Source organism: Halichoeres trimaculatus, unplaced genomic scaffold, assembly GCF_033239565.1.
Source record: "Halichoeres trimaculatus isolate MK-OKI-2021-1 unplaced genomic scaffold, fHalTri1.1 fHalTri1_scaffold_8, whole genome shotgun sequence".
NCBI lineage: Eukaryota > Metazoa > Chordata > Actinopteri > Labriformes > Labridae > Halichoeres > Halichoeres trimaculatus.
Window position 1 is genome coordinate 19,622,881 of NW_027437186.1, and position 19,951 is coordinate 19,642,831.

At 40.8% G+C, this 19,951-nt stretch overlaps 1 protein-coding gene across 1 annotated transcript in view; it reads left to right on the forward strand.

Moving 5' to 3' along the window:
- The window catches only part of peli1b (pellino E3 ubiquitin protein ligase 1b), a 39,092-nt gene extending 22,850 nt beyond the window's left edge, over window positions 1-16,242 (forward strand). Inside the window, exons 2-7 of the mRNA XM_074676520.1 lie at window positions 861-1,164; window positions 7,051-7,180; window positions 8,308-8,409; window positions 10,363-10,560; window positions 10,708-10,896; window positions 14,737-16,242. Coding sequence (XP_074532621.1) covers window positions 1,082-1,164; window positions 7,051-7,180; window positions 8,308-8,409; window positions 10,363-10,560; window positions 10,708-10,896; window positions 14,737-15,315 — 1,281 coding nt within the window. The 5' untranslated portion in view covers window positions 861-1,081 and the 3' untranslated portion in view covers window positions 15,316-16,242. The remainder of the gene's footprint in view (window positions 1-860; window positions 1,165-7,050; window positions 7,181-8,307; window positions 8,410-10,362; window positions 10,561-10,707; window positions 10,897-14,736) is intronic.
- Window positions 16,243-19,951: the final 3,709 nt, after the last annotated feature.

The following is a 19,951-nucleotide window of genomic DNA, read 5'->3' on the forward strand; positions in this document are numbered from 1 at the left end:
AGCATCCAGGAACAAAGCCCTCCATTCCCACTCATCATCAAAACACTTAACTTCTTATGCTTTATTCATGAGCAGTTTTATACTCTCTTAGCAGAAAGGCACTCTGGGAGTTGTAGGAGAATTTTCAGCCTCATGTAAAGGGGGGGACTTCCTGGAAGTGAAGTGGTTTTATTGTTTGTCTGCACTTATATGATGGAGAGCATTACAGTGTATTATATAAGGCTCTTTTCATTAAGTGGATGAGGGAAGAGGATTCACACGGGATCTTCTTCAGCTTGTTACAGGAAGTTCATCCTCTACTTTTTCTCATGTTTATCTTTTCTCACACGTCTTATTTCCTCTACTCCTTGCTGCGGTTCTCATTTAACATGGACTCATTCTCTGAAGTCAGTTTTTACAGACACCCACCTCGCTTTTCAAAAAAGAACAAGTCACATTTTCTCCCAACCTAGCCTAGTCATGTCCCCGATGTTCTGATGAAAGCCTTTTTTGGAAACTTCTTTGGGAGGTTGAAGTGTGTGTGTGGGTGATTTTGCATTTATACCTGCTGAGCAATTCAGAGTGGTTGTATCATCTTTCTGAAGATCAGGCTTAAAGGGATAGTTTTGTTTTCTTGATGTAATACTCTTGCTATTACAAGTGCACCAACAAAGGTCATGAGCCTGGAAGGATGATCTGTTTGCTGGGAGAGCAAAAATTAATCAGTGCAATTAAAATATGTTAACTTCGTTTAAAAAGATTTGACGAAGTAAGAATTTTGTTTTCATGATTTAAGAGCAACATCTATGTGCACAAACTTGAATATAAAGCTGCTTCTTCTCACACTAATGCTGATATAAATCCTCTTTTTCAATCTGCAGGACAAGTGGCGCTGCTGTGAGCGACAGACTCATGAAGCATGAGAGGGTGGAGCTGAGGCTTAGCTGACCCTTCCCCTTCCTTCTCCTCCTTTCCCTCTGTGCTCCATTCAATCAGCACCTCCCCCTCCTCTCCCCCTCCTTTCCCGTCCTGCCTCCCTCTGCCTTGTTTGGATCTCATCCATCTCGCCTCCCCTCCTGTAAGCCTGCATCAGCCCTGCCCAATGTACTCCCCAGAGCAGGAAAACATCTCTACCACCGCCTCCACCAAAGTGCCAGTGAAGTATGGAGAGCTCATTGTGCTGGGGTAAGCAAAGACAGATTGACCTCCATTGATTGAATAACTAAAATTGATCAATTTAGAAAATAAAAAATCCCAACATTAAAACTTGCAAATCTGCTCAGCCTCAAACAAAGGACAAACACACATTCACCCAAAAAGTGTTGCAAAGAACAGGATGACACTATCAGTCCTGCATAAGTGTTGAGTGTGTGGCATCTGCTTGCAGTACTCGGTTGTTCTGGTCATTGTTTGACTAAAGTGTTGGGGTCTGTAGTGGCTGGGTGATGTTGGTCACGGCTATTTGCTGGTCTAGCTCAGTCTGTTCAGTGTTTCAAGCACTGCCAGGGTTGAAACCACATAAATCACCTTTGCTCATAGACCTGGTTGCTTTTTTAGCAATCTCGTCGCACACGTTATGTTTTGATCAATGACACTGTAAAAAGTGTCCTTGTCCATGAGGACAGCTGAATTTCTATTGGGGGAAGGCATCTCTGTTAGTGATAAGATTCAAGAAGCTTTATTTTCATTCAAGCACGTTTACACACAGATAACAATAGATAGCATGAAATTTCACTCTGAAGGTCTTGTTTTAAGCCTGATAAATATATAAAACCAAAAACAATATATTACTAGAAAAGCAGTCAGAGAGCACAGACCTCCACCAAGCATTTTATGATTCACACTTAAGTACTACTTTAATGTTATACTCCCTTCCAGCAGACTGTCAGCTACAATTGGGTGTTAGTTGCAGGTTTGTACGATAATTTGTTACCTGACAGTGTTGAAAGTTATAATGACCCAGTACATATTTCATATTTCAGATCTTAGTATCCAGAATATTGCCAGGATCTGGATCATACTTAAATATCTGTCAGCAATTATCGTGACCTTGTCTTGTATTGTTTTGCAAAGCATTCCGAACATTTATTGTGGAGTTATATACACATATGGTGAAAACAGCCCTATCTCACAATGATGAAGAATCCTTTGTAAAAATCCTGTTTCCAAACGGGGATACAGATCATCTCCAAAATAAAGTCACTTCTTTCTTATCCCATTTTGAACATTTCCTGAAAATTTCATCAAGATCTGTTGGTAACTTTTTTGAGTTATGTAGTTCACAGACAAACAAACAGACAGACGGACAGTCTGACAAACTCCCTCAAAAACATGACCTTCTTGGTGGACGTAGGTCACTTGGTTGCTTGCTCTTCCTATTTAGAGGAGCAAGTAAGAACCCGCCAAATTTTTGCCAGTTTAAATTTGGCAAACTAAGGCAGCCAAATTTATCACTGCTAACTACACTAACTAATCCATTGATTGCACTCAAGGGTAAAGTGTTGGTAGTGCAGATTTAAATGTGTGCGTGTGTGTGGGTTGTAGGGAGGCTAGTGTGGATGGGGAGCTACAGAGCAGAGTAGAGTTCAACAGTCTGTCATAGGGGTGCACAGATCACAATTTTCTGGCCGATCACCAATCCTTACAAAGCCTGACCTGCTGATACTGATTTTTAAAAAAATATTTTTTATAACTGACAGCAAATACCTTCAATGTTCTAATCTTATTTTATTGAAATTCATTGAACAATAACTTTGCAACAATAAAATCTTTACACAACCAATAAAGTGTCCTGAGTTTTAGGTCTCAGAGCAAAAGGCAAAAAAGGCTGGCAGTCAGACCTTCCCAGGGATAAGATCAGTTTCATATGTAAGGATGGGCCAATCGCCGATCTCTGATCCCTGATCACCGATCCCCAATCGGCATGTCTAGTCTGTCACCCTTTAGGGAAAAAAGCCTTTTCTGTTGTTCTTGTGTCCTGTAGTTTTGTAAGTTGCTTGCAGTGCATGAAATCCGGGCTGATGTGCTGTTCAGCTCTTTCAGTCCAACATCTAACTCAAACAATGACAGAAAAATTAAATATTTTGCAGATTCACTGAGCCAACACAGAGACCATTAGCAATATGTGTGTGTCAGAGTAAGTTATGCAAGATGTGGCCCTGTGGATAAGGTGGCTGAGATGACCTTTTCCAGCGCAAATGAATACGAGCCAGCTGATGGTTTTGTCAACACTAGGCTAACTTTTTACTGCAAACAAATTTAATTTTTTATTTACAGTAAAACTCTTCGCATCTTATTTAAGCAACAGTTGTGCCTCAACTACAGTTATTGAGCTACTGAACACAATGCCTTCATATTTCTATTGTTTATGCTAACCAGTAATGATTCATTAAAATTAAATTGATAACCTGAGAACAATGGAAGTGAGCTAAAGTAAAAAAAGGCTTATTGTTGCAATAAAGGACCGATGTCACAAGGGAATCTATAGGAATGATTCTGGTTAACCTATAAAGATATACAACTCCTCTCCGAACAACTGCTGTACGTCAGTCAGGTTTTTCAAGGAGAGTACTTCATTTGATAAATGAACACCTCAGCTCTTTCTTTCTCCCCTTTGAATGTCTTTTGACTCAGTTCCACACACTCAGCTGTTGGAAAAACCCTCCACCCCACCCTGTATCTTCAGCATAGAAGACAAATACACACACACACACACACGCACACACACACACTCATATAATCACAGGCACGTTCTCCAATAACAACCAACAGTGAAGTACTTCCTTTATCCGTCTGTCTCCCATCTATTCCCCAAAGGGCTATTCCAATCCACTCCCTGTCCCAGCCCACTCCACAGAGGAAAGCAGATGTAGCAAAGACTCCTTACGTGCACATATTTTTTCATGCATGCATGAATTGAATTCACATACACATAAACTCACACTCTGCATGTCTCATTCAGGCACACACACACATGGTTTCACAGCTGACTCACAGTTTGTTGTTCTGGGTCGTGCTGGATAGGCATTGTCTGGAAAATAACCGTGGAAATTTTCCTCAGTGGAAAAACGCAATGAGCAGTAAATGCAGTTCCATGCCTTTACAAGGGAGAACCCCAGTTTTCCGTTTTGCTCTTCTTTTTCCGCTCCTAGTTTTTCATTCTGGGTCAGGCGTTTTTATTCTGGGTCAGACCTGCATTTACAAAAAGGTTAACAGGGGCACTTATCCCTGGAAGGCATGAGTAATCACACTCTCTTCTGCAAGTACGGCTGCTCTAAGGATTCTTAACACTAGGAATTGTGTTTAGCCTGTACCCCTGACATTTGAACCATGGTTCATTCTCAGACCTACACTGAAGGCGTGGAGCCTTGAAGCACTGTGCCACTGTGGACAACACACTTACTCTCTATAACCTTTGATATACTCAACATCCACAGGTCAAGACAACACAGGATGCACTTGTCCTCCAAGCAAACACAAAAGAAGGCTTTAGTAGTTTTTAAAATTTGGTGCAGACTCTAAAAGACAACAGATGGGAATCTATTTCACAAGTTATGAAATGCTTTGAAAATGACTCTTTGATTCTTAGTTTTTTCGTCATTAAAAAACATCTGCAAGGGAATATGTCTTATCATTTTATTTGGACGCATAGTGGTGATATCACTTTTGGATATTTACTAACATACAAAAAAAGCTAAGAGAGAAAAATAAACCATTACCGTAAGTGTTATATTTAAAAAGGGAGGTATTGTGGATATATCTCCAAACAGTTTAATTTCATACCACGAATTGTGGCATCAGACAACCTGAGTTTTCACGTAAAAAAACTCCAAAAGTGACTTCATTACAAAAAGAGAATACAGTTCAAAAAATATTCATCTTGGTCCAAAGCTTAAGAGCAGTGGTTTTGAGAACGTATACTGTCTTTTTTTTTTAGTTTGTCCAAATACGAAAGAAACCTCTCATACATACTGAGTTTAACAGTTCATCAGGAAATGCTGTAATGAGGTGTATTATTCATTGGCTATTCAAAACATTTCCATGTTTGTGTATGTTGACAAAATGCTCAGTTCAGGTAAACTTCACTAGTCTGGTTTCATCTGCAGGCTGAAACACGTGCTTGAATTTAATTGAGGCAGCTTAGTGACAAAGAACAGGCTACAAGTAAAAACAAATCTTGAAAGAGGATTTTATCGACGTGTAGCATGCTGGGAGGCCAGTCGAATGCTGCAGCATCTACAGTGTCAAACAGATGTTCAGAATGCTCAAACTAGTGTATTATTTTTATTATTACTATTATTATTATTATTTTGTAATTCAGTATTTGAATTTAGAATTTGTTGTTTTCATCAACTTAGTAACTCTAGCTATGTGTTTTTGAGCACAGTGTGTTAAAAAAAAATCACATTATTTTTACCCAGTTTGCAGCCTCTGCCTGTACTTTTAATGTTAAAATGTGTAAACAGAGGCACAGTGTGACTCAGCCATAGGCAGTAATTACCAACACAACCTGTCTTTATAAAGTCTTTATAGGTGTATGTGTGGGAGCTTGTTGTTGCACACTGAGCTTTAGTTTAGTAGTGTTTTCAGGGAAAAAAACACACATGCATGTTCCTAATTCTGGGACTGAAGAATACAGTGTGTAACTTTTTCCTGACTGAGGTGCTTCCTGCCTCGCTGTTTGAGCTACATGTAAGTACAAACACATATTAACAGACACTTATGTTTTGCTAACCTTAAGCCTTTTACTGTTTAGAAAATACTTGGATACACATTTGTAAACTCACACTTTACTGAGACTCATGGGATCTTTTGGTTTGGACTGCCAGCAACAGTTTGAGCTTCCTCCAGGAGACTGCCCTGCCCTCTCTCTGGATACGGGCTAAACTTCACCATAGTTACACTCTTGCCATGGTTACTCTTCCCAAACGTTGCTGTGACTCTGTTCCTTCACCATGGTTACACATAAACCCTCGCAGCGTCTTTTGATCCCAGCAGATCCGCTCTCCCAGAGAAACACTTCGCAGCAGACCGGGCACGCTTACAACCTGTCTGTGCTGTCATTACTGGACTTCATGTTTACTGCTTCAAAGAAAACTCACCAGACATTACACATGCTCCTGCAGTCCAGCTTTAAAACAATGAAGCCTTATGTGCTGCTTTTTTAACATTGTCACTGTGTTGTCCAGTATCTACACAAGTGTGTTTCTTTTCTTTTTGAAAGCTCTTTATTTATTTGTTCACATTTATAAACTTTCTTATGTCTCATAGCTAATATGAGCAAACACTAGCTGAAGCTCTGATGAAAATGAATGGTGTATGTGTGAGCACAGTCGAGAACTGTTGCAGTACATCAGCACGGCCAGGGAAGTATAACTTTTGTGGCTCCTGGATGTCAAAACTGTTGAAGTAGCAAGTGGTGTTTATGAAGCTGTGGTGCTGTTAGCGTGACGATCACTTCACAGATGAACCGGCTTCTATTCCTAGACCAGTCACTTGATTCTCCTTTGATTTCTTTTATAAATGTTGCTCTTGTTTGGACAGTTTAGTTCTCAGGAAAAGACAAACATGCTGTTGATTAAGTGCGTGGTAAAAAGAGATGATACAGTCGACTTCCCACTTACTTCATATTAGGCAAATCACACACAGACACACACTGAGAAACAGACACAGTGTCAGTGTTTTCAGGAGTCACAGAGACTCCATTCTGTCGGAGGGAACGCCTCTGTTTATTCTCCTCTCCTTGGCCATGCATCAGCCTAAATGAGACTCTTTGTGTGTTTATTTTCTCAGCCTTTCTGGGGTTATGTTTGGAGGGCTTTATTGTTTATGGAACGTGATGTGCTTTTATGCTAAAGCATGTATGACAAGTATAGGCTGCTGTGTGTGTTTATGTGTGTTTATGTGAGTGTGCTTGTATGTAGTCCTCGGGGCAACAGAAAGCCTCAAGCTTGTCCCACAATGACTGTTTTTGCAGTGAATAACACTCAGACAATAATGGTCTATTGTTTTCTTTATGTATGTATGCATGTGTGTGTGCGGGTATGTGTGTGTGTGTGCGTGTGTGTACAGGTACAATGGCTCTCTGCCCAGCGGGGACCGCGGCCGACGTAAAAGCCGTTTTGCACTTTGTAAGAGACCGAAGGCAAATGGGGTGAAACCAAGCACTGTCCACGTCGCCTGCTCTCCACAGGCAGCCAAGGTGAAAATGCAGATACACACACACACATTCACATGCACACACACACACACAATATAGTATCATTTAGTCATCCAGGGAATGCAACCCTTTACATCGAAACCCCACACATCAGCAGTTTCAGTCCTGAAAGCTTAGGCTTACCTGCTGATATATGTTGGCGCAACCTTTGTGGTTTTAGTGTTCATAAAGAATATTGCAAACATAAAGGGAAACACAAGTGTGTGAGTACTTCTGTTTTTTACCCCTCTGTCTTTGTAAGTGAGTGATTGAATTTTTCTGACAGCATCAAATAGAACACACCCAGCAAAGTGGATTTGGCCAGCACAGCTCCTCCAAAAGCTTTTGTGAAATTCTGTTTGCTTTTTGTTCTGTAATATGAAAGTAAGACACAATCACAGATTCACACACAACACATCCCATCAACCAGACAGGAAAAAGACAGAGCTCAGCTTTCCTGAGTTAGCAGAAAGACGGCCTCTCAAGCTATTTGAGCAGCGGTTTTGACACAGCTTTTAACTGGAACACTGAGAGTTTATATGGGAAACAAATGTGAATGGCCCAGTGGAAGGTAACTGAGCGTTTCCTATCAAAGTTCCTAAAAGCTTGTGTGTGAGTGTGTGTGTGTGTTTCCACTGTCAGTCATAAAGCTGACCAGAAATCCTGCAAATCTGTTAAGAGAGCAGTGGATGTAAGGCGTGTGCTTGTGTGTATGTGTGAGTGGACCTTCGCGTTTTCGGTTTAACATCTGCACTTTATGAATTGGCTGCGGACACACACATTTGTACTATAATTTTCTCACACACACACACACAGGCCAGACCTTTAAATGCAGTAATTCAGAGAGTCTGGAGGAGCAGTTGTCCTCTGGGTGGTCTTGACTGACCAACAAGATGTTGAGGCTGTGCTGAGTGAGCCAACATGTGACTACATAAGCAAACGCCTAAACCCACCCCACCCTTCCTTTGTGTATCTATTGTTCTCAGAGCACACACACTAAGAGGTTTTTTCTGCCATGGAGCATGATCACTTTCAGATCTCTGTGAATACTCTGAGTGAGGGCCTCCATCCTTGACTCTGTGTTTAACCTCGCTGTATTAATCCCTCTGTTCCTCTCTCTGTCACTTCAGGCCATTAGCAACAAAGACCAGCACAGCATCTCTTACACTCTGTCTCGAGTGCAGACGGTGGTGGTGGAGTACACCTATGACAGCACTACAGACATGTTCCAGGTAACAGGCTAAAGAGTTTACCACGAGGACTGGACTTTTACAACCAGTGACAGTCCTCATTTTTTCCACTCTGCTGCTGCACTCGCTAATACGGTTCAACAGGGTGTAGTCATTGAGCTGAACTATTGCATGAGTTAAAGCTGTAGTTTGCAAAAATTGTGAGGTGCTGTTACATGAAATGAAGGAATACAGAAGAGAAGTTTATGTTTTGATGGTTATTTTCTTTGGCTGTGCTGCCTCAAGTCAATTCACAACATTAAATGTTATTTTTATTTCTCATTCTAAATAAAACTGATTCTCACTGCCTTTCTAAACACAACCTTTTTTATATCTCTTTACATCCTTTCTGTTAGTTCTTCTCACCAGCCCTCTTGTTGGATACATTTATAAAGTAGAGATAGACCAATATGATTTTTCAGGGCCGATACGATACTGATTATTAGTAGACAAGGAGGCCGAAAACCGATATTTGAAGCCGATAATAATTTGCAGTGAAAGTGAAAATATTGGCGTAAAAAATTTTGAACAATACAAACTCCAACACTTAACTGCAATCAAATGCTTTCAGGCATATGTTTATTAAACAGCTCCCACTCTTAGCAGTATGTTTTATAAAGTTAAATGAAAACTTAGAAAAATAAATAGCTCAAGTTTTCTACTGTAAATAAGGTTTTCCAAAATGTCTATGTAACTGCAATAAAACTGGACAGAATTGAGTTTGTGCTGCCTTTTACAGGCATTGAATGCAGTTGAATTAATTTTATGTTAAGTTTTACATGACTGATTTTTAAATGATCATCTAGGGCTTCCATAGTGTAGACAGGGAGAGATTCTGTGCAGAGAAGCTTCAGAGCCAAAATAACACAGTTTTGAATGGGTTCCATATTGGCTGTCAGATTGAAAAAAAGGCCGATGCTAATATGCCCCAAAACGCCAAATATCTGCCCCGATAATCTGCCCGGCTGATAATCGGTCCATCCCTAATACAAAGTATATGTTTGTGGAAGAATGCATCAAAATTCACACTCTTCTGAATTTCAGTTGCAAATAAATATTTGTTTTCACAGTACCCACTGCAAATAGATTTCTTGAAACCCGAACAAAAATTCAGCCTTGAAATCTCTTTGTAAACTGCTGCCTTTAAGTCCATGGATTTACCAAAAACAAAAGTTGCTAATAGCTAGTTTTAGGAAACCTCTTAAAATGCCACTTACAAGAAATTTACTGGCTAAAATTTTATTTCGTATTATCTGCTTTCGAAGCCTCTGAATGTGGGAGCTTTGGCTTTGAAATCCTAAATAATTTACTTGTTAAACATTACAGTACAACTGATTTTAAGTTGATCAGTTTAAAATAGTCTTGCTGTGTTTAACTGAAAATGAAGTGTTAGTAATCAGTAGATTGTGGCTTGGTTATTTATATTACTTTGAACAGGGTAGAAACATTCCAGTACCTGTAAGTCCATCTGTATCTTTTGATGTAAATAATGATTTAGTTTGACAAAGTGTTCAAAGTGGAATCTTAACATAATGGTCCACAAAGGTTTTTCGATACAGCACTTTGCTCATGTTGTTTTGTTCTTTGCTTGATTATAGTACAAACACCCCAGGGGCCTGTTCTCTATTGTGATTATGATACAGTGACGGTGCAGTTAGCTGTCAGGGGCAGTAAAGTACCATCATCATACTGCAGAATGTTCTCAAGGTTATTATGGGTTTCATAAAAATAGCAATCCGTGAGAGTGAGCTAAAAACTTTCCTCCAAAGTCATCTGCCTACATGCATCAGAGTACATGCTTTTTCTGATCTATTTCAACTCTGTCTTTTTATTATTCTCTGTAAAGCTACCTTTCTGGTGTAAATTCTTTTTTTTTCTCTTCTTGATTGCTTTGATTACAGATCTTGAGCTCTTATCTCAAAGTTGCTTGAACACATTTTTTTCTCACTTCACCAGATCGGTCGATCTACAGAGAGTCCCATAGACTTTGTAGTGACAGACACTGTGGCGGGAAGCCAGAGTAACACTGACACCCAGTCGGTTCAGAGCACCATCTCTCGCTTTGCCTGCCGCATCAAGTGCCAGCGCACGCCACCTTACACAGCACGAATCTATGCTGCAGGTTTCGACTCCTCCAAAAACATCTTCCTTGGGGTGAGAGGATTTTTCATTGTGTGCTAAAAATGTTTACTGAATTTACTACAACCTATTAAAACTCTGTCAAACTGCACCTTTATCCAACACTGAAGACATCTGAATTCCCGTCGTAACCACACCTTCCAATGTGTTTGTTTTTCTTAGGAGAAAGCTGCTAAATGGACAACGCTCGATGGTCAAATGGATGGGCTGACCACTAATGGAGTGCTGGTGATGCATCCTCGAAACGGCTTCACCCAAGACTCAAAACCAGGGGTCTGGAGGGAGATCTCAGTTTGTGGCAATGTCTTCACCCTACGGGAAACCCGCTCTGCGCAGCAACGTGGAAAGATGGTGAGAAAAGATTTTAATCACAGAGCAGCACAGGGCCTCTGATCTGCTCTCAAACAACACTCAAAACTGCAGCTGCAACAACTGAAAGGCTTCTAGAGTCACAGTCAGGCTTTGTTCACAGAGTATTTTTGGATTTACTTTGCAGCTTTGGAAAAAAAAAGTGCTTGTGGGAGTTTTAAAGGTGAGAGCTGTTGAACCTTTTTAAAGCTTTGTTCTAAAAATCCTAGGCTTGTGTTGAATTGAGCGCCTCCTGTGGCCAGTGCCCCTCTGATCTCACCCTGCTTAATTAATGCTGAGACATAGCACTCATCAAGGATGAGGAGGGGCAGTCAGCTCAACATCACCAGGAGGTTACCCAGAAGCCACCTCTGTGATGACAGTTCTGGCTGTCAGAGCAGGGTGTAACAGGACCTTGTAAGAGGATCCGCAAGCTGACATCAAAGCCCCTTAGCCAATCATGACACTCCTTCTGTCTCATTAGGGTGGCTACCTGTGGCATTTATCTGACTGGCTTCCTGTTGTTGTTAGAGCATCTTTTCCCTCTCACACCTTCTCGCTTCCCACATTGTTCACATCATCAAACGCCAGCACGTAGCAGCGCGTCCTCAGGAACATTAAGCTGTCTCTTTATCTGCTGTCCCACCTGTTTCCAGGTCTCTCCAGTCCAGCATTCATTAACGGCACTCTTATCTCTACCTGCCCTTTACCATCTCCACAGTTAACTGAGTGTGCATTAAACCCTCTTTAGAAACCACTCATTATTTCACAGCTGATTGACAGTTTAGATAGTGAGCTGTGGGAAAGCTTTTATTTTCATTATGTGTGTTGATGAAGCATGATGAGCTTTTATTGTTATGCTGAAAGCACATTCAAGTGGAGAGCACTCAGTTAAGCCTCTTGTTAATTTGGGTGATATTTAGGCCGTCACAGAGATTATTTGAGATCCTTTTTTAAGGCTTATGCTAAAACTGAACAGATCAGATTTCACCCATCCTGTCATTCCATTTTTGTCTACAGTATAATTTAGAATCAAGTGTACGACTTAAAAAACTGAAAGGTGTAGCACTTGAATCTTTTAAATGTTTGCTTCTTTTTGGCACTTTTTCTTTTTATATTAACTATAATCACCTCGCACCAGAGATGTGAAACAGTGACCCATGGATAAGCTTGTCATCCGTCACACATTTGAATGCACACTCACTAAGTTTTTGGTGTTTTTCTATCTGCTACAAATGTGCCATTCTCCTATGAAAAATCACTGTCCTCACAAGTTTGTTAACTGTCTCGTCCCCTGTGGTAGCTCAGCTTGCCAATGATTAAATCAGACCTTGACACAGACACAGACAAGGAGAGGAGGAAGAATTGTCTTCTTCTTCTATTCACTCCTACCAATAGGAAACACAGGTCTGTTAAAGTTATGAACTGTTCCTTTATAATAAGTGTAACTTATAAATGAAAAATATCATCTCAATAGGACCTGTATGATAACAGTTAATCCAGACAAACCTTTCAGCTTTATGATCTAAAGTAATGTACCATCTCTTCATTGCTTTTGCACACACAAAGCTCTCCAAATTGGATAACTGCCCTGCAGTCATGAAGGTTAACAGCTGAAGGACTTTCTGATGGAGTAGGAGGGAAACAGTCGTCTCAGCAGGTTTACCAAAAAGCCATCACGGCAGAATAGTGTGCATGTGTGTTTGAAATGCACCCGAAGTGCTATTTGCTTTTTCTAAAATCTGCGGTTTGTGACATCTCCTGCCCTGTCTGAAATTTCTATTTCGTGAAATATGTCACCTAAAAAGATAAAAGAGAGTTAAGGTCATACTCAGGGGTAGTTTTTGATCACTGTAAATCAGTAAACAGCTGATCATGTTCAGTGTTTTTTGGGAGGGAAAGACCGTGAATCATGTGCAGCCTCAGGTCAGTCTTTGGAGAGTCACTCAGCCTTGCCAGCGGGTCATCTGGTTGCCCTTCTGCAGTTTGAGACAAGGTTGAAAGCAGAGTAATTAGAAATACCTTACAGTGCAGTTCACACACACACACACACACACACACACACACACACACACACACACACACACACACACACACACATAGTGAGGGCTTCTGTGAAGTGAAATAAATGAGACAAGCTCCTGTTGTGTTTAATAAATCCTTTTTGTACAGATAAATGATTCACGCCTCTGTAATTACATCATAGCTGTGTCAAAGCTGCAAGATAGAGGATGTTTACACAGACTGAATCAATGCAGGGTCAGGTCATACAAATTAAATGTGTTAATTTATTGATCAGCCAAACACTATTTCATAATTACAGTCTTTTCTGCTCTTGATTAAAGAAGCAGACTAGTAACAGAAGTTTCTGCTTTAAAACATCAGGGAAAAAAAACAGACACATTTGTTTCCCTTAAACAAGAACATGACACTGAAGTCTTTCTGTTTCAGCAGTGTTGAACAACAGTAGAATGAATGTGTTTTTTCTGTGTGTGTGTGTGTGTGTGTGTGTGTGTGTGTGTGTGTGTGTGTGTGTGTGTGTGTGTGTGTGTGTGTGTGTGTGTGTGTGTGTGTGTGTGTGTGTGTGTGAGGGAAAACAGCATGGTTGACATGTAGAATGTAGAGTACATGTGCTCAGTGAACCTCTTCAGGGATGACTGAAGGTTAAAAACTGTCACCAGGAGTGACAGATCAACCAATAGCAGGAAGTGACCTCACTGCCAGAGTTAATAAGAGTGACCTCACCAATACCCCTCAGAGCTCTCTCTGTCCTCATGTGTGTATCATTTTTAAAAGTTGTTTATTTTTCCCCTTCTTCATACTCTGTACTCCGTCCCTCCCTCTTGTCCTCAGTTATCTGAACCTGGAATTTCCCTCTCTGTCCGATCCCACCGATCCTCAAGGCACCACTTGACTAAGTTTTCCACCAGCGTTCTGTCCCAACCCCCCTCCCGTCGATGTTCTTTTAGTTTTCTTAAGTCATCTTGACCCCAGCTGTCAGTGTCTTGATGACACATCTGTCTGAAAGACAAGTAAAAGTAGAAAAAGTGCCACACTGCCTCCTACTGTGCTCTAAGAGTACGGCAGACCTCAGGAAGCAAACAGTGTTTGAGCTGCTTGTCAGAGTTTGTGTCGTGGTGGGGGATGAGTGTGTCCCAGCATGCACTGGATGAGAGGGTTAGGAGGTTACGCAGAGGACAGGAAGCCAGACCAATGTGAGGTATGATATTATAATAATGATAATAGTAATGTGATTGATAAACTGAAATAGCATTAGTTGTGTTATTATTTTGTTTTTGCAGAGGCCCTGTTTGATTTGTGGTTATCTGACAGAATTAAGACTGAAATAAATTAATAATCTAAAAAGTCACTGTATGTATTCGGGTTATTTTTATCTCAGCCAGCAGTGGGGCTCCAGGCAGAGTGGGGTGGTCAGTCACGCAGTGTCACAACAAATATTACTGTAGATGGATTTGATCTGAAACGTTACACTGACGTTCATGGTTCCCACTGAGTTGGATTCATCCTGACCTTTGTGATTCCCTGGGTTTGTTTGACAGCATCATGGAGTTTTTTGTGACGAGTGGATGTGAGATATATTCAGAGCTGTGGCTACTTTTTGTGAAACCATCACATCCTTGAGATATTGTCTGGACATTAAATTAAATTGAATCTGTTACAACCAACTTCATAAAATTGCTGATTATTTAATCTTTGATCTAATGTCTAAATAAGGTGGTTAAACATAAATTCAACTTGATGATATGCTCTTAAACATTCTGTGTTATGTGAGTGTTATTGTTGTGTACATCGTCTCAGCTCTGTCTCTTTTCTCTGATCCAGGTGGATGTTGAGAGTCAGGAGCTGGTGGATGGCTCCCTCATAGACCTCTGCGGTGCAACTCTCCTGTGGCGTACAGCTGAAGGTCTCTCACGCACTCCCACTCTCAAACACCTGGAGGCACTACGGCAAGAGATAAACGCAGCCCGTCCCCAGTGCCCCGTGGGCTTTAACACGCTGGCCTTCCCCTCCATGCGTCGCAAAGACACACCAGATGAGAAGCAGCCCTGGGTCTACCTCCAGTGTGGCCACGTGCATGGCTACCACAACTGGGGCAACCACCGCGAGGAGAGGGAGGGCCGCGAGGGACGGCTCCGTGAGTGTCCCATGTGCAGAACGAAAGGCCCGTATGTGCCGCTGTGGCTGGGCTGCGAGGCGGGGTTCTACGTGGACGCCGCCCCCCCCACTCATGCATTCAACCCCTGCGGCCATGTTTGTTCAGAGAAGACGGCGGCCTTCTGGAGTCAGATCCCACTTCCACATGGCACACACACCTTCCATGCTGCCTGCCCGTTCTGCGCCCAGCAGCTGAACAGTGAGCAGGCCTACGTCAGACTCATCTTCCAGGGACCCCTGGACTAGCATGCCTTGTGTGAGGCAGAGCGGGGAGTCTTCTTTTGTTTGGACCTGAAATAAAAACTTAAGAGCTCCCTCTGATTTGTTTTCTTTCCTCTTGAGTTAAGAAAAAAGAACTGTTTTCTGGAACTTTTTGTCTCTTTCTCATATTTAAGTGACCTTTGTATTGCTTTTTCATGAATGACAACAAAGATTTCTATATTTTCATGTGAAACCAGAGACACAAAAACCAAACAAAGAACACTGCTGGGTAAACCTTTTGTTTGTTTGTTTCCTGGAAAGAACTTTGAACAACAGTATTTTTCAAAAATAATAACTCACCGTAATGCAAACGGTTGTTATTCATGTTTATTGTTGCAATATACATCTGTGTACATCTCTTAGAGCTAATTTAAACAAAGATGTTTATTTATGGCCCGGGAACCATGGCTTCATCCTTTATCTGTCAGATACTTAAATACTATAAAGCATTTTCATTTGAAAACAAACACAGTATATTTTTAATCAGTGATAAAGTTCTCGGTGTGTTCTGAGGGTTTCGTTCTGATCTTCTCTCCCATGTTCACCTCTCTGATCTGTTTGCTGTATTTATACCCCGCCGACCCCAACACTCACTCTTGACCCTCCAGTTACTTTTCTCTTTCATCCTGCATCACCACAGCCTTTCACATTCAAAGCAATAGATTTGGAACAAACACCTCCTAAAGCATTATGGGAAATTGAGTCTTCGAGGCTTGTCTGTGTTATGCTCAGACAGCCTGAGTGACTGCTCCCTCCCTTTAAAGTCCAAGTGGCACGATTCTGTGGATGAGTGAGTATTTACTGATCACTGGTTAGCCATCACTGATACCGCAGCTATGTAGCTCCTGTCACACACTCACAGACACACACTGAAACACACAGACCAGGTCTCGTACTATATATATATATATATATATATATATATATATATATATATATATATATATATATATATATATATATATATATATATATATATATATATATATATATATATATATATATTTATATATACACACCTAAAGTTGAGCCAATGGTACAAAATAAGAATAAATTGTTATTCATCTGAATGTGTGGAATATTCTACCTTTATGTGATGTTTTGGTCTCCCCTGCAGTTAGAGCAAAAAAAGACTCAGTATTGAACCACAATAAGTATCCTAATCAGTATTAATCTTTGCATTAAGCTGAGGAAAAATAATAACTGACTGTTTAAAATAAAAAGAAATTAATCTGTAAAAGTCTTCTCATTTGAGAATGAGCTGCAGCTTAAGCTAGGCGCTGTACTCTCACCTGAGCTGTTACATTGCAGGAAGTGTCATCTGTTTCATTAGGTGAGCAACACAACACAACTGTAGCTGTTTGACTCAGGTTTGATGCACACAAACACATGCATGGCATCTTCATGCAACCATCAATTCCTCCTTGTGTGAGCATGTAGTAGAAAAGGCTTTGTATACAAATGTATGCTTTCCAAACAGGAAGCCTTAAGGTCTTTAACATTGTATAAATGGGGATAAAGACGTACTCCACCAAACTTCCTTTACTGAGGATGATCATGTGACTCCTTATATATTTAGAAAGTTTGACTCTGGAGCTCAAGATTAAAGCATTGTGCCAGCTTCTGTTTTTATACCAAGAATGACCAAACATTCACAAATGAAAAAACTTGTATCCATGACGTCTCGCTCTGCTTATACATCAGCTTTCATAGGTTTGGATCGAAGAGCGCAGAGAAAGTCTCCAAATATAATAAAAAGCACAAACCCTCTCAAACACATGATCAGGCTCACCAAACACCTGCAGCATCACCAACGCAGCCACAGTCAGTGCAGGAAAGAACGAGACACACAGCAACTGTAGAAACTTCCCCAAATTGTTCTAAATACACATCGCACATCAGTCGGCACTGAGAGCATGTGTGTGTTGTGTGTTTATGTGTGAGAGAGAGTGATTGTAATTTATGTTAAGGATGATTGTACATGTGTCGTTTTTCAGTCAAGGATTGTGTCCCCCTGAACTCTGACTGCAACACACCCACTCGCCTCAGGGAGAAAAACAATGACCTGTGTCAAATCTACAAACACGTCTACACACACACACGACACACAAACTGTTAAGGTCTTCTGAGGATACCTCAAAAGTAAAAAGGTTATTCTGAAAATAAGATTTGTTTCCTCAATCTTCTGCCCAGTTTAGTTTTGTTTTTGTGAATTCAGTGTGTGAGTAAGGGCTTCACTCTGTCTCTCTTTACTGTTATCTCAGTCCTTTTTTTTTTTTTAAGCATTCATCCATCAGTATGTCTTGTCGTGCCTCCCTCCGACCCTCACTTACTCACTCCTCTTCCTCCTCCTCCTGTCTGGAGTCTCCTCGTGCTTGTAAAAGCGAAAGCAAAGAATGTTTCCAGCAAACACTTTTTTGTAACAACTTTAAACAATAAAGTGTAAAAAGTGGCATGTTGCACTGTGTGTGGAGTTTTATTTGCATCAGCAGCCTTAGATTCAAAGAAACAAAATTTTTATTTGGGGGTTCAGAGTAAAATTGTAACCACTATGTGATTGTTTGGTTGGATTTGATGAAGACAGAAACACTTCAGCACATTAGCTTAACCTCAAGGATCACACAAAAGGGTTTACTGAGAGTATGAACAAAATTTTAGAGTACACCTTTAGGATTCTCCTTAATTCAAATCCCAAAAGAATTTTTATTGAACTACCACCATTCTTATTTCTAGTTCTTAAAGACCCCCTGATGGGAGGTGCCACTTGTACATGCCTCAGGTTTTATTCCTGTCTCATTTAAAGGCTGTTTATTCTCTTACCATATGCTGCTTCAAAAATAAATTGAGATATAAAAATAATGATAATAAAAATCCAAGAGTGGATTTATTTAGGAACTTCTTCAAGAGTGAAGTATCTAAAATAATTACATAATATAAAATCTGTTTGGGAATGAAGGATATCACACATGCTTTGTGAGTCATTGTTTGAATGTTGGCAGGGCTCTTGCTGTGTGCTTTTCAAAGCTAGCAGAGCATGACATCTCAACAAAAAACTTTCAATCTCTTTACAGGAAATCTAATGAAAGAAAAATAACCGGTTTGTCTTCATTTTTCAGACTTGATGCATTTACTTTGAAAACCAAACACTCTGGGTGTGTTCTCATAGTCTCTGGAGCAGACAGAATTGAAGAGTTCACAAAAAAGGTAAAGGTGTTCCCTGGAAAAACCTGGAAACTGGAAAGGTCTTTGATCCAACATAGTGGTCAGTGCAGTGTCAGCTTTTTTAAAAGTTATTTCCTCCTAAGGGTTAGGGTTAGGGTTAGGGCCTTAACCCTAACCCTAACCCCTAGTCTTACAGTAACCCTACCCCTAACCCAAACGCTGCTCTAACAGTAAGCCAAAAAGTAACCCTAACCATAACGCAAACCCTAACCTAACACTAACCCTAACCTAAACTAACCTAACCCTAACCCTAACCCTAACCTAACCCTAACCCTAACCCTAACAGTAACCCTAACCCTAACCCTAACCCTAACTCTAACCAAAACAGTAACCCTAACCCTAACTCTAACCATAACAGTAACCCTAACCCTAACCCAAACAGTAACCCTAACCCTAACCTTAACATATCCCTAACCCAAAAAGTAACCCTAACCCTAATCCTAACCCTAACACTAACCCTAACCGTAACCCTAACCGTAACCCTAACCGTAACCCTAACCGTAAACCTAACCCTAACCTAACAGTAACCCTAATCCTAACAGAAACCCTAACCCTAACCCTAACCCAAACCCTAACAGTAACCCTCACCCTAAAAGTAACCCTAACCCTAACAGTAACCCTAACCCTAACCCTAACAGACACCCTAACCCTAACCCTAAAAGTAACCCTAACCCTAACAGTAACCCTAACCCTTACAGTCCCAAACCCTAACAGTAACCCTAACCCTAACAGTAACCCTAACCCTAACCCTAACAGTAACCCTACCCCTAACAGTAACCCTAACCCTAACAGTAACAGTAACCCTAACCCTAACAGTAATCCTAACCCTAACAGACACCCTAACCCTAACAGTAACCCTAACCCTAACCCTAACAGTAACCCTTACCCTAACCCTAACAGTAACCGTAACCCTTACCCTAACCCTTACAGTAACCCTAACCCTAACAGTTACCCTAACACTAACAGTAACCCTAACCCTAACCCCAACAATAACCCTAACCCTAACCCTAACAGTAACCCTAATCCTAACCTTTACAGTAACCTAAACCCTAACAGTAACCCTAACCCTAACAGTAACCCTAACCCGAACAGTGACCCTAACCCTAACAGTGACCATAACCCTAACCCTTAAAGGAACCCTAACCCTAACCCTAACAGTAACCCTAACCCTAACCCTAACAGTAACCCTTACCCTAACCCTAACCCTAACAGTAACCCTAACCCTAACAGTAACCCTAAACCTAACAGTAACCCTACCCCTTACCGTAACCCTAACCCTAACCCTAACAGTAACCCTAACCCTAACAGTAACAGTAACCCTAACCCTTACAGTAACCCTACCCCTAAGAGTAACCCTAACCCTAACCCTAACAGTAACCCTAACCCTAACAGTAACCCT